Here is a 15,547-nt window from a genome sequence, read left to right as displayed (position 1 = left end):
CTAATTGAGAACAAAAATGAAGTCTAAATAAACACAACATTTTGGAGTTCTTGAGCCGAGGGGGCTGGACAGAAAAAACAAGCTCTCCGCGCAGAGTATGGCAAGTGCACCATTTGCTTCAAGCATGTTGTAGCCCGTGACAGTGGCAGAATCCAGGCAGGCTGCATGGAAGATGCCCCCGGAGGTGGAATCTAAGGGAGAGAAGGGAATTCCAGATAGTGGAGACGAATGGGAGAGAATATAGATCATTTTCCCATCTGCACACTCATGTGTGGTAGTAGAAATACCAGGAATACAGGCTTAAGGGAAGCCAGATCTGCAGGGACTTTAGAAGAGCCCGGAGGGAGCTTGTGGGGGGAGCTTTTCCCTGAGAATTCTGGGAGCTGCCCAAAGGAAGCCGGGGGACTGGTCAGAGGACTTCAGAAGGGCTATGACTTGACGAGGGGTGAGGTAGGGTTAGATGAATGTTGTCTAGGGCAAAGAGGGGCTAAAAGGGTATTGTCTAGGGTGAGGTGGGAATAGATGAGTGTTGGGGGGGGGGAGAGACGAGTGTTGTGGGAAGGAAAGACAGGCCTTCTGTGCCTGGGGTGTGTTTCTGGGTGGGCTAGAAGACAGGACTTATGACACACAATGTACTCAATTTAGACAGGATAAGTTTGATGGGCCCATGGGACAGCCAAGTGAACAGGACTAAAGGCACCCAACCCAAAGAGTTTGGCAAGAACCCCAAGTCTGCTAGATCCACATAACCAACAGGCAAATTTTGTAGACCTTCAGGCAATGTGTTCAAGGAATGTTAGGAGCTGTTTGCACCTTCCAGCAGAGGGCAGTGTTTGACTAACGTGAAGGTACTCGGGTTCCTCTCCAGACTACCAAGACTCAACTGGAAGAAAAGGCATCCCCGAGATAAAAATGTCCCCTTTTTATTTCTTCCTAATGCTAAACTAAACTTCCCTTTGTGCATCAGAGATTAGACAGAGTGTGCCTCTCTCCTCCTGCTGTGATAGTGATTCAGGGTGGAAACTTTAAGCTGGTGTCTGTATCTGTCACAGAGTAAAGAACTATAATAACTTTAGCCTGGAATGAAATTTGCTGTCTTTGTGCGTGTGATAAATGATTTTATTATTACTATTGTGAGCCAATTATGGTTTTATAATTTCATGATTGTTATTGTGCCTGAAGAATAATTGGGAAGTTATTCTGAACAAATGAAATGGCCCTGTCTAGTCACTGTTCTATGGCTGGGAAGAGACACCATAACCAAGCAACTCTCATAGAAGAAAGCATGAAACTGGGAGCTTGCCAGAGGTTTAGTCCATGAGGGTGTGGAGCATGGTGGCACCCATGGTGCTGGAGCAGTATCTGAGAGCTACATCCTGATCTGTGGGACGTGGAGGAGAGGGAAGGGAGAGAGGGAAGGAGGGAGGAAGAGAGGGACAGAGATTAACAATCTGGGCCTGGCTTTGAACACCACACCACACCCCCCTTCCTCCAAGAAGACCACACCATCCAATCCTTCTAATCCTTTCAAAGAGTTCCACTCCCTGGTGAGCAAGCATTCAAATATGCGAACCTACCTATGGGAGCCATTCTCACTCAAACCATCACAGCCCCAAGATCATTGAAAAAGAAATAAGCTTCATTTTCTCACTTGCCTTCTTAGTCTTAGTCAGTCTTTTACCCTTAGGGTTTTCCTTTTTCTGACCTTGAACTTGTTATGTAGCCAAGAATGACTTTAAATGGCTTAGCCTCCACCCTTCACCTCCCAAGCACCGAGATTACAGGCATGCACTACCACCATGCCTGCTTTATACCCTAGGACTTTCTGAAGAGCAATGCCCTGACCTAGGCTTGGAAGATGCTCGAAAAAATACGACTTCTTTCACCAATAGTACCTAGAAAACGCTCTGCATGAAACCTTCGAGACCCATGTGCATTTGACCCGTCACAGGTTCTAGTGAGTCAGGAATCAGGAACTTGTGTAGCCTTGTTCAACTCAGCTGATCAATGAAAGGTCCTTAGGAAGTGCTCCGAGGAAGGTATTCTGGAGAGTGATGCTGTTCTGCATCTCTCATCTCTTCTGACCCTTCCTCACAGGCCTCATTGTTTTTTCCATTGTCACCTGGCTTCTCCTCACCTACCAGCACACGGTCTATCTGCAAGTGGTCTAGGGAGGCGTCTTTGAACCTACTCATGGTCACTTTGTACACGGGAAGCCGTCTGTACCTCCTAACACCCTGTCAAAAATCCCTTTATCTTCTTGGGCTTTTGAGACGCAGGCCTTCCCTTATATGAGGCGTGGATTATACACACTAGTGGTCATGGGGAAGGGAAATTTCTGAGTGTTAAGTTGACTTTTCTCCGTGATTAGTAGCTCAACAGAGATTTGCCTAAAGTAGCACATCTTGTCTAGGCAGTCAGAATTCAGTCAGCCATCTATCATTTTCCCCCTTGCATTGCGATATCCCGACCACTCCCATGAAGAGAATCTATTTATTGCTCATTCACACTGCTGGTCTAGAATCTTCTCTGGTGTTTGTGTGATGGAAAAAGTGTAACATCAGGATCATTGCCTGGAAATGGTAATCTCAAGCATTTGTCACTGGGAGAGTGTGACTTACATGCTCAGACTCGTCTGGCTGCCAGGCAGCAAGCAGACAGCTCAGAACCCAGCTCTGCCATGAACTGGCTTTTCAGCATTATGAAAGCTACTCAGCCCTGTTTGCCTTTCTGGCGATGGCGCAGGAGGGTGGAGGGAAGTGAAGGCGGCGCACCTTGCTTGGTATCTCCTATAGTCCTGCCTAGGGCCTACCTGATGTCTGGTTCTAAGTGTAGGTTAAGTAGCTGCAGCCTATAGCAAAGTGTAGGTGGTGGTATAAGTATATATTATGGAGACCAGGATATGCCATGTGTGTCGCAGTGACTGGAAGTGAGTGGATTCTTGCTTGAGTGTTGTTCATGGAGTTTGTGGAGAAACAGTGGACTGGTCTCCATACCTGAGTGTTTCTAGTAAGTCAGTGTTAGTAGCGCAAGAGCGTTGTTATCCATACAGAGTTCTCTCCCTAAGATGTTTTATTTTAAATATTGTAACATGGGGCTTTTTAGAATGGCTGCATGTGGTTCAAGTGTATCAAGATGTGAGTCCTTTAAGACAGGGCAGCTGGGAGATAAGATGCTGGGGGATGAGGGTGTCTGTCACCAAGGAAGCTGTTTTCTGGGATGACGACTCAGTCGAAGATACAACACCTCCCCCCCCTAGTTTGGAGTGTTTAAGGCCTGATGAGTGCCATTTGCTAAGAAGCTGGGGACGCTGAAGAGTGGTGCACCTTTAGTCCCTGGACTTGGGAGGGGAGGCAGGGAGATCTTTGTGGGTTTGAGGCCAGCCTGGCCTACAGAGTCAGGGCTATAAAGAGAAATCATGTCCCGAAAAACTAAAAAGAAAAAAGAAGAAAAAAAGAAAAGAAAAAGGAAGAGGAAAGAAGAATGGAAAGGTGGAGGGGGAGGAGGAAGAGAAGGGGAAGGAGTGGGAGGAGGGGGAGAGTGGAAATATGGTTACTGAAGGCTGAGAAGGTGGGAGGCTGGGGAGAGGATGGCGGTATTATGGGGAATTTGGATGACAAGTGCCAACATCCTGACATGTGAAAGGAACACACTGTTCCATAGCACAGCCGGGTGACTGTAGTTTATAACACCTTAGATATTTTAAGAACTATAGCAGAGGCATTTATAGGCTCTGAAATCTAAGGCATGGTGGAAATGCAAATTTCTCTGATACACTGTTTACATGTAAATACATAGAAGCCTGTATCAATGAAGATAATTTGTTAGTTCCTTGAGGGTTTCATACAACTTGTTTTGATCATATTCATCCCACCTCCCCAAGTCTTCTCAGATTTAACCCCTTCCTACCCTTTCAACTTTGTGTCCTATTTTTAATCCTTCAAGACTAATTGGCCTTGCCAAATACAATTATTCTTGGATTTGTGGTCTTCCACTGGAGTGTGGTCAACTAACCAGCAACTATATTCTTAAAAATCTCTGTGTGTGTGTGTGTGTGTGTGTGTGTGTGTGTCTGCCTGCCTGCCTGCCTGCCTGTCTATGTCTGTCTCTCCCAGCCCAGCACCTAACAACTGCTAATAGCTCCACAGTTAGGAATTGGATTGTGTGCTCAATACCCAACTCCACGCTGGGATTTTGTCTGGTGCTTGCAGTCCCAACCACTGTGAGCTTATATGCATACTGTCTTGCTTTTCCAGAAGTCAGAATGTCATTCCCCACCTCTGTCTCTTACCCTCTCTCTGCCTCTTCTTCCACAATGATCCTTAGGGCTCGGGAGGGGTGCATGTGGTATATTTACATGTTTTAAGGCTGAGTGTTCTGCAGTCTCTTAGTCCCTGCATCTTGGCCAATGGTGGATCAGGACGTTAATCATCATCTAGTGTAAATAGAAGCTCCTCATGAGAGTTTCAAGATGTATTGATCTGTGGGCATGACGACAGATGCTGGCATGGATGTAGGGAGAGGGGAGCACATATTCACTTGGGGAGGTGGTACAAACTGGTGCCACCAATATAAAAATAAGTGCGGCGATTCCTAAAATAAAGTTTAAAAATGATGAAAAGGCTGCAGGAAATATTCCTCTAAGCCATAATGTGGTTTGCCGTTACTTCTTTCATCCTACAGGGAACCCCATCTTTTTCTAGGTTTTCTTTAGAGATTTAGCTCACCACTCTGTTTTCCCTAAAAGGTTATTACTTTCACCAGCAAAGGTCCAAAGGTAAAGATAGGGTGTCAGTCTGAGTGCATGCTCACTATTAGAATAATACTAGCCTTTCCCCATACATAAATGAAAAGTCCTCTCACCTTCCATTTTATCACAGAATTGAAGGGTGGTGGTTTGAGCTGGAGGGAGTTTTACTGACCCTCTGGTGAGATCACCTTCTGTAGCTCACAGGCCAGCCACCCCCCAACCCCGTGGTTCACCTCGAATTTGTTTCCCTCTTAATTCAAAGTCTTTCTTCCAAATGGGTCGAATTAGCAGGCATGGGGCGAGTGTAAAACTTAGCTAAGGACTAATAGATTTGGAGAGCTTATTCTAAAAATGTAGCCCTGTAAATGACATTTTTATATTCTAACTAGCTTGTGTGAAAGACACATAGCCCTGCTATTTTATTTACAAGCTGTAAGCCTAGTTTGGGCAGGTTTGGAGCCATTATGACTTACATCCCAGCCATGTGTCCCTCATTACTTGCTTTTTCTCCTGGCCATGTGTTCATGGTCCATCTCCTCTCATGGAACCTCCTCCTCTCCTCTGTGTCCTTTCTCCTCCTCTGGTTTCTCCTGAGACCCCTCGCTTTATCCTCAAGTCCTGCCTTTCTCTCTCTATGGCCCAGTCACAGGCTTTAGCCTTTTATACATCAATTAATTTGGGGAGCAAGGTTTGCACAACAAAAGCTGGTGTATGTGAACAGTCTTTTCTCTTGGGGCAGCCAGATCTACCTGTACAGAACGTAGCATTTGAATGCATAGCAGCACCAGACCAACCCCAGCATAGCCCAAGAATTCATTTCTTGAAGTAGACTCTAAGTGAAGTCAGGGGACATAAAAGCAAGTCTAAACTAAATTTACATTTTGTCTATCTCTTTGAAAGATGACTTACTTCATCTTGTTTAAGTAGTAGATTAAATTAGGAAAAAAAAATATGCCCTAATTTCACTTTGAAATATAACAGCTTTTTTAAAAAAAAAAATCCTGTGGTCATTGGTGATTGGTGATTTGATTGCAACCAAAATTTGAGGCTGAGGTGCTTAACCCATGTTTGACTCTTTCACCCCTGAGAGCCTAAGGGTAGCATGTTCATGAATGTAAAAGCTCATAAGAGACACATTAAACAGAATCATCATGTGGCACATACTCAAGAGGAAAGAGGGCAATGTCTGCACACACTTTGTACAATATTTTGTATGGTAACTAAGTTTAAAATTAAAATAAAAAAAATTTCCATTCGACATTACTATCAGTTGCTCATTAATTTCTACCAGGTAAGTTTTTCTGAAGATCAAAGCATCAAATGTTTTCAAAATGATTCCAAATGTGTTCTTAAATATTTTTGGAATGCCAGTCAGTTTTGAAGCTGAACTCAGAAGTATCTTTGGGGAGGAGGGCTGTTCAAGGCGTTCATTAGCATTCAAATGTGGTGGCCTTTAAAGTTGAGCCAAGGAGGTGGCTTGGTGGATAAACCTTGTGCTTTTTAAGTGTGGGAACCAGAATTTAGATCCTTAGAACCAACATTAAAAGTGGGGCCAGTGTAGGTGCTTGCCTGTAGTCCAGCGCTTTTGAGGTAGAGACAGGGTCTCCTAGGGGCAAGCTGGCTAACAAGAGTATCTTAACAAGCATCTCTGGGTTCAGTGAGCAATCCTGACTCAGTAAACAAAGCACACAGTGACAGACACCTGTGTCAGCCTCTGCCGTATACATGCCCATGCTCTTGGGAACATATATGAACATTCACATACTTACAGCACAAATGCACATATATGCAATAGTAAAAAATAGACACTAAGCAATCATGAACTGTGTTTTTGGTTGAGTTTTAGGTGAGATGTGTTCATATCCAGAACTCATCCTTAAATCTTTGATTACTCCCCATGCTTGAGACTTTAGACATATAGGGGCTGCATTTATGCCTGCTGCCTTAAATTCTTCCATATTTCATAAATAGCCCTTTTTCGTGTGGCAGATCATCCTGTTTTACTTCACTCAAGAATAGATAATTTGAACTATCTATATTAAGAATAATTGTGTAGTTGAGGGGTTTTGTGGGTTTTTTTTTTTCATTTAATAAAACTGGAGTTGGAGGTTGTCATGAGCTGATTGACACGAGTCCTGGGGACCGACCTCAGGTCCTCTGGAAGACCATCAAGCATTTGTCACCATGGAGCCACCTCTCCATAACCCCTTAAGGAAGTATTGTAATCATTAAAAAATAAAGAAGTAGCCCCTGGCAATGGACAAAGAGAGACCTGTTGTTGTTGGTGTTCTCCTATCAGTCAGGGGCAGAGCAGATGGCAGTCCTCTGTTCATCCTAGCCTGATGCCTGACTTGGTGGCCAAAGCTGTCTTATGCCTGGGACTCATAAAAATCAAGTCAAATCAAAGCCAGGCACTACAGTACAGGAGGATGAAGAAAGAGAGCTTCGAACCACCATGCCACCCACAGACCTGCCCTCCAGTACACTCTCAGGTGGGCCATAGACACCCCTTATTACCATACCACACAGCAGGATGAGAGATGTCACCCAGGGTCCTGACGCCTGTAGCTACCACAGTGTGCAAGTATGTGGTGGTCAGATAGGAGAGAAGGAGAAGTGAGGTGGCTTGAGCATTTGAAGAGATGGAACTGGAGGCTTGAGGGTGGAGAGGAGTGGCCTGTTGAGTGGCCTGAGGCCATGGTGAGGTCCCAGCCTCAGGGGCTGCTAAGGGCCATGTCTGAACCTGTAGCTATGCAGCAACAGGGGTCCGTATCGGAAGTTCGAGTGTTCTAATAGATTGTGAACTAAGAGTGTCTCCTTCGCCACGTTAGCTGTCTGGCACTGAGAGCTAAACATTCACATTGGGCTGAGGCAGGGGCCTCCTTGTACATTTCCAGGACAGCCTGACAAATGAGTTCTTTTCTCCTGGTGGGCAGTGAGAAAACACTCATCAATACAAGGAAGCAAATGGGTCCGTAGTGAAGTGCTAGTGCAGAACATGAGAGGAAAAGAGTTAGGCTGAGCTGCACAAGTGAGAAGGATGGGGGGCACAGAGCCTGGTCTTCCCAGGCACCCTGGCGGCCAGAACTTAAATAATAAAGTACTGCTGGAACTGCAGGCGTTTGAATCAGCAGTTCAATAAATCGAGCAACTTTGCTTCTCTCTCTGCATGCAGAGGTGGCCTCCCGTCGCATGTCATCAGTTGGATGTGCTTGGGGCACCAGATGTAGGTGGGTGGAAGAGAAACATCTGTTGGTCCCCACCTTGTATGTAACAGGCAGGGGATACAATCACCTGTTCCCAAACCAATTTGGTCCCAGCCCAAAGTGTGATTTCAGAATGCATTCACTGCCCACAAGGAGGGAAGGACTCCTTTGTCAGACTGTCCTACGAGGCCCCTGCCACAGCCTCCCCATTGGATTACAAGCATCTGAAGCACACCCAAGAAGGCACTGACATATGTGTGAATTAGTGTGTTTCTAGAGGGGTTGTATGGTGAGGATAGGCATCATTAGGGGGCTGTTTTGGCATTTCTTAGGGAGGCAGAGCACACAGGCAGTGCCACCAGTTTGCCAGCTATGAGCATGACACTTCCATGCTGGTCTGTGCATGACACTTCTGTCCTGGTCTCAGGTGTGGGGCCAGTAGATAGACGAATGGGAGACTAGAAGGCTGGTGGACCCCCTGGCTCTGCTGAGAACTTTTCTCTCTCTCCTTCCTTTCTGGAGGGAGGGAGGGTCCTTGTGCTTAAACCTCAGGGCATTTAAGAGCGTTCTTGCTCACTTTTTGTTGCTTAAGCCTAGACTCTGGATCCATCTTGTAAGAAGATGTAGGAAATCTTGTACAAGGAGACGAGCTTTTCTCCAGGCAAATCTTAATGAGCCACTGATATTAATCTTACAGCTACTTAACCCAGGGGTAAAAATCCTTGTTTGCTGGTGCTGTGTCATTAGTGAACATAAGTACTGGAGATTATCTCTTGTTTTTATTATAGTTTGGCAATATTAAAAAAAAAACATGTTTATCTAGTTTTCTAAGTCTGATTTAGAGAGGTGATCCTGCCTTCTGGGTGGGCCTTGCAGACAACGTGAATAGGCCCTTAAAGCAGAATAGGTAGAGTTACTGATAGTAGAGTTACTGATACTATTATCAACCCAAGGTTGCTATAGCAACAAGTAGTTTGATTGCACTGCGCAATTGATGGTACCCCGGGCTAGTGTAAAAGGAGCCCACTAATTCTGCAGAAACTCCCCTGGAGCAATTTAATTAAGCGGCAGATTCTTTTTTTTTTTTTTTTGATTTTTAATATTTTTATTACATATTTTCCTCAATTACATTTCCAATGCTATCCCAAAAGTCCCCCATAGCGCCCCCCACTTCCCTACCCACCCATTCCCATTCTTTTGGCCCTGGCATTCCCCTATATTGGGGCATATAAAGTTTGCAAGTCCAATGGGCCTCTCTTTCCATTGATGGCCGACTAGCGGCAGATTCTTTTAAAAGCTTGGAGGTGTCCTTCTGGCGAGCTGCTCTAAACTAATGAAGGATGAGTTATGGGTTGGAGCCTGAGCATCGTCGCAACAGTTAAGAAGTGACTTTAGGGTGAGGAGTTTTATACATTTGAAAGTTCTTTTTAAAGCCAAAAGTAATTATAACGAGAACCTATCGTTTTACTGTGGAGCATAGTGGATTCTAAAAGCCTTTGGCATTTTAGTTGTCTCTGAAACCTTTTACCAAGTAGATATTATATGTCGAGTGCACCCCATGTCTTCCACCCTCTGTCTTCTCACCCTTCCTCCTATCCTACCAGTCTTCTTTGCTCCTAGCTTATTGTTACATATGTACATGCATACATACATACATACATGTATATACATGTATATAAAATCTAGGAACCACAAATGAAAGAAAACACACAAGCTTTATCTTTTTGAGACTGGCTTGCCTGGCTTCTTTCACTTAATGTGATTGCCTCCAGCGTCTATTTTTCTACAGCAGTTGTTTTAAAAGGGAGAGAGAGAGAGAGAGAGAGAGAGAGAGAGAGAGAGAGAGAGAGAGAGAGAGCCACAGGAGACTAAGAGGGGATGTAGAGATGAAAATGTGCTGAGATCAGGGTCAGCCTTTTTAGGGGGTAGGGCTGAGGGAGAAAGCTGAATGAGCCCTTTGATATTGCAAATGATTCCAGGCCACATCCTGTTTTCCAGGGTGTTCTTCAGAATAAATGCCTGCAAGTATGGGGCGCTTTAGAGATACTGTGGCCTGGAGTGGCTTGAAGGGCACAGCACATAGCTAGCAGGATGGAGTTGCACGGCCGTCTTCCTGTCTGGTGCAGATGTGTTCCTGGAATCTTTGGCTCTGTTACCCCCTGCTTTCTGTGGCACGCTGCAGCCATTGTCTCTGCTTGAGGTTTTGTTATGTAGGTCTGAGTTTCCAAAGGGACTCCTCAGCAACACCTACGCGGCAAACATCACGGCAGGCGATACACAGTTCTGTGCATCAGTGAAGTGGGCTGGAAAACCTTGCTTTAAGTTTTTGCTTTAGACGTTTGGCACTGAAAAGGCACACCCTACAGGCAAAACCCGCCTGGTTTCACTTGAAACCGGCTAGTCTTCGTGCGAATGTTACTCTTCTGCCACCTGGTGACGAAATTTGGGGATTGCATTTAAAAGCTGGCATTGATGTGAGTATAAGCTATCAGGCTGGGCGGCTCTATTCTCCGTTGAGAAGAGTTGACATGACGGCATAAAATTGAGCTTTTTTTTTTTTTTTTAATCATGAAACCTAATGTTGCTCATGAGTTTATGATCAATACCAGAGTCCACTGTCACCGAGCTTCACTTGCTTGATGAAAATAAATTCAGTTATTCTTTAAAAAAAATCATTTGCTTTTACTTATGTGTATGCTTGTGTGCGGGATGTGCGTAGTGTGTGTGTGTGCCAGTGGGGGCCAGAAAAGGATGTATAAAGTTATCAACAGTCATGGCTGCTGGGAGCTGAACTCAGATCTTCTGTAAGACCAGCAAGTGCTCTTAGCTGCCCTCATTCTTGCCTCTCCACTTCTTATTTGCATTCTGTCACCCTTGTTGTCTGATTTGCCATGGAGAGCTGCCTATAGAAGGGCTTGTACGTTTTCCATGGAATGTAAGTGAAACCTCTGGCAGTACCAAGAGCTTAAATGCACATGAAGGATTGAGGCAGAAGGCAACTGAAATGAACAGGAGAGGTGAATGAGGCAAGGAATGCCCAGTTTGTGAACTTTCTCTAGAACCACATCAAAAAGGTCCCGGATGCTGAGAAGCTGAGGACCAGCAGGGTTGTATATCCCTATAAATGTACGTGAAAGGTTTTCAGCTAATCGCCCCTGTCAGCACTTATTCTTTCCAAGGCTAAATGGTTATTTTGACTGCCTTTGAACTTGTTTCTGGGAAACTGAGTATTTGGGAACAGAACCCATCAGTCAAGGGACAGAGAAAATGCCCCCTCACCTGGGTTTCCTGTTCATCACAGAACATCCTGAATATTGTTTCCAGGAAAAGCTTTGCTAGGGCCGGGGTGGGGGTAGGGGTGGGACCTGGGGTATCTGAGGCCAGTCACTGCTTCATCAGCCTGGCCAGCTGAGGTCAGTGCTGAGAGCTGTGTGGGGTGCTCCACTTTCAGTGATGCAGAAGGGACAGCTGAGTGTCTCTTAGAACAGATTAGTCGTTTTTTCTTTCTTCCACTGACATCTGTGGATTCCAGGGGGAGAGGCAAGTAGGATCCCCTCAGGTGGGTACCAGTCACATCCTCAGCATCTGTTAAGAGGCTTGGGGGAGGGGGGAGCATCCTTCCTTTGCAGTCAAGGACACTGATTTGTTTAAGACACAGCCCTCCCCCACCCCCTGCCACCCCAGGATTTCCGGTGAGAGCTCCCTGCCTTGTTTACAAAGTAGCATGCACAAATAACCCCTGCGTGTGTACAGCCAGGTGATCACTTCCTTCACTCTCTGGTAGAGCTGCCTGTTAAAAAGCCTGATCCAACCCTAGCTGATCCTGTGCAGAGGGTCCTGGGTGACTTGTCATGTATTTTCTTTGTCTGTCTGACTGTCTTGCCTGTCTGTCTGTCTGTCTGCCTTCCTGCCTGTCTGTCTTTCTTTCTTTCTTCCTTCCTAACTAACTAAAGAATTATTTCTTTTGCAGAGGTTAGGAATTTGGAGTCTGGCAGATCACCATCGGAGGAGGAGGAGGAGGAAGAGGATGGCAAGGTAAGGAAACGTGGTCACCTGGCTCATGTTCATAAAAATCCACAAGCAGGCAAGGGTGTGTGCCCCAAATCCATTTTCTTTTATTAGGATCACAATGGGCTACCTGTTCTGACCAAGCCTAGCCGTCTTTCTGAGTTGTCACTGTCGTAGGCACAAGATGACCAGCATCCTCCTCCAGGACATACTAGGCTGGGAGCATCTCATGCCCGGATATTTACTGACATTGCTTTCCCTGTGGGCAGCTTTCAGGTGTGTGTGAGCTGCACACACATCCTTTCCTTATTTTTAGCTCTCAGTGCTAATTATAAACGCACATGAGTCTCCTGTTTACGTGTGCTTTTATTGGTGTTTTCCAAGAGCGTCACTCTAGAGCATGAGAAACAAACATTAATGTAGCGCACATGGGATTTAATGAAATCCCTCACCTGTGTCTGTTTCAGAGCGTCAAAAGCCAGGTGGATGGGCCGAGTGAACACGAAGACCAGGACCGCCTAGCTCTGGGTATGTTCCAAAATGCTGCATTGCCTGCAGCCAGGGGTGGGTGCTATGGACTGGGCCCATGGTAAACAAAAAGAAAACATGTTAGTATGAAATACTCTTTCCTGAGAACCTTGCTTGCTTCTCTCAGCCTTCCTAGCTCAATTTTCTTTAATGTTTAATGTATTTTAATGTACAACTTGCATTTACAATCTAAAATACACAGGAAGAACCCAGGTCATTGCCTGAGGAGTTTCACCCTGCCAAACTCTGGCATGCTAGTTGCCATGGTTACTTCATTATCTCAATGTGGCGGGTACTGGAGCCTTCAGTTCAGGAAGCGCTTGAGCCCGGGGAGTGGGCTTTGGGTACCATTCTGCCTGTTACACAGTGCTGCCCAATATGTCCTACAGAGATGAGCCTATGTGGTCTATTCCCCACCCCCAGGGCCTCAGAAGACCTGCTGTTGCTGTGGTGTGTAGGTCTCAGATGTTCTATTCCCTTCTCCCTGGGCCTCTCCCCTGCTTTCCCCTGTACACATCCCTGGATTATTTAGAGGCCAGCGGAGTAGAATGAAGCTTGGGTAGAAGGACCTGGGCCCAGCTGCCTGCAGATGCCTAGCGACTAGACTGTCTGTGAACCTTCTTCAGGTGCAGTGCAGCTGATTCCGTTTGCACACCTGTCTTAGTTAGGGTGTGCGTTGCTGGGAACAGATACCATAACCATGGCAACTCTTACGAAGGACAACTTTGAATTGGGGCTGGCTTACAGGTTCAGAGGTTCAGGCCACTATCATCATGGTGGGAAGCATGGCAGTTTCCAGGCAGGCAGGCATGATGCTGGAAGAGCTGAGAGTTCTACATCTTGTTCCGAAGGCAAAAAGGAGAAGACTGTCTTGCAAGCAGCTAGGAGGAGGGCCTCAAAGCCCACTCCTACAGTGACACACTTTCTCCAACAAGACCACACCCACTCCCAACAGTGCCACTCCCTATGGGCCAAGCATATTCAAACCACCACCATACTTGAAGGGCACCTGAGAACAGAGCTGTCTTGGAGGTGGTCCCTCGGGGCCAAGGCAAGTCCTCGGGCTAGTGAGAGTTGAGATGTATTATACAGCCGAGGTGGCTGACACGTGGAAGCATCTCGGGCAGCTTGTGACGGGGTTCCTGGAGGCTCTGGCATGGTGTTTGGCATCCGTTGTAGACACGTGTCAGAGCTGTTACAACCATTGGGAAATCACCGTAGCCTAGAGCAGGCCGGGAGGAAGCACCCGCAGTGTCGGTTGAGTGTGCAGCTCTGGGCTTGGCCCTTTGCCAGCAGTGGTTTGCTGGATGTCCTGGCCCGGGGTGCCACTGAACTTGGAACACAAACTTAGTTGTGTTCTGAGCAGTGTGCACGCATCTGTTACTGTTGCTATATACGGTGAGGATAATAATTTACGTCCAGAGCCCACAACAGGGGAAGAGGAAGGAGAAAAAAAAATACAGCAAACTTCGAGGACTGGATGACTCTTGTGGGCCCCAGAGCCAGGAGTGTGGCTCTTATTCACACATACAGGATGTCTCATCTGCAGATTGCATCACACTCTTGGGAATGTCAGCTTTGAAGAATGTTTACTCAGACACATTGCTGGGGGAGGAGGGGTTGCCTGTTAAAAGTCTTAAATAGTGGGATTATTTTTAATTTGGGACTCTAAAACCTCTCCCCAGTCTCCTACTGGTGTACGTGTTGGGTGAGAAGATTTTTACTTTGTAAACTGCAGTAACCCTGACTGGGCTGAGCGCTTGGTCAGTAAAGTCATTGCCTCTGAAGAGGGACATTAGGAAGGCAGAGAGAGAGAGAGAGAGAGAGAGAGAGAGAGAGAGAGAGAGAGAGAGAGAGACAGAGAGAGAGAGACAGAGAGAGAGAGAGAGAGACAGAGACAGAGAGACAGAGACAGAGACATGGACACACCTTTCTGACTCTAGCATTTGCTCTATCATTTATCTAAACTTTGAATTACAAGGGAAAAAGAAAGTCTCCTGACTTTATAAAATCACGTGAGAGTAGACTTTAAAGGAACCACTGAGACAGAAGAGAGAGCAACCAGCAGTAGCAGGCCGATGAAAGCCAGAGGCAGGAATAGGAAGCTGCTCCCCCCAGAGGCCACTTCAGAACTCTTGTCTTTTGTGTGTGCTGGTATTCTCTCCATACTCTTAGAAACTGCTAATAAAATATCCAAGGATGGAAGTGTTAAGACTTTGCTGTATTGTATTATTTTAAATTGTGTGGTACAAATGTAGTGTTCTCTTTTGTTTTGTTTTTCCAGACAGGGTTTCTCTGTGTATCTCTATCTGTCCTGGAACTCACTCTTTAGACCAGGCTGGCCTTGAACTCAGAAATCCACCTGCCTCTGCCTCCCAAGTGCTGGGATTAAAGGGGTGCACCACCATCGCCCAGCTCACATAGTGTTGTCTTGCAAACTAGATCAGTGTTGTTCTGGTGGAACTTTCTGTGTGATGGTTGTGTCTGGAAGTGCTCTATCCAGAACAGCGGCAACAGCCACTCATGTCTGTCAAGCGCCGTATGTGTGAGCTGTGTGTCCGAGGGAGTGTAGGCTTAGATCTCTTAATTTTATCCTATTAGATGGGTCAGGTTAGGGTAAGTTCTCTTTGTGTTGTTCCTCATGACCCCACGAGAATCCTATCGGCTGTTGGTGTATACACTAGAAATGACTGTAGTTGTCGGGATTAATGGGCATGAAAGAGCTGGTGAGCTTATCCAGGCCTGTGCACCAGACCTGTCAGAGTGCGTGGCTGGCATAGATGTTGAGGAGATGGCATTGATGTTAAGACCAAGAATAATGACCTTGCTCTCTGTGGACATGTTAGCAAACCTGTCCACCCTTGTCACCTATCACACAGTTGAGTTATAAAAAGAAATCATGAAAAAAAAAAAACCCTTTTCTATGTTTTAAGCATGCTTATGATTTCATGTTGGGCTGCATTCAAAATAATCCTGTCTGGAGAAACTGCAGGACTAGACTTTTACTCAAAGAGAGAATCCTCTGCTAAAGGGCTGGGGTCTGATTCTGTAGTGG

The 15,547-nt window shown here is 46.0% G+C and overlaps 1 protein-coding gene and 1 non-coding gene across 3 annotated transcripts in view; both read left to right on the top strand.

Annotated features, from left to right (window-relative positions):
- Arhgef28 (Rho guanine nucleotide exchange factor 28) overlaps nt 1–15,547 on the top strand; it is a 297,229-nt gene that overhangs the window by 151,694 nt on the left and 129,988 nt on the right. For both annotated transcript variants that reach the window (XM_029468326.1, XM_021180313.2), the window contains exons 8-9: nt 11,927–11,991; nt 12,432–12,492. In XM_029468326.1, the coding sequence (XP_029324186.1) occupies nt 11,927–11,991; nt 12,432–12,492 (126 nt within the window). The remainder of the gene's footprint in view (nt 1–11,926; nt 11,992–12,431; nt 12,493–15,547) is intronic.
- LOC115029133 lies at nt 6,996–7,138 on the top strand. The gene has a single exon (XR_003834704.1). It is a non-coding gene; the product is annotated as a small nucleolar RNA SNORA48 (small nucleolar RNA).

This window comes from Mus caroli, chromosome 13, assembly GCF_900094665.2.
Source record: "Mus caroli chromosome 13, CAROLI_EIJ_v1.1, whole genome shotgun sequence".
NCBI classification, from domain to species: domain Eukaryota; kingdom Metazoa; phylum Chordata; class Mammalia; order Rodentia; family Muridae; genus Mus; species Mus caroli.
This window is presented reverse-complemented; position numbering and strand designations above follow the sequence as displayed.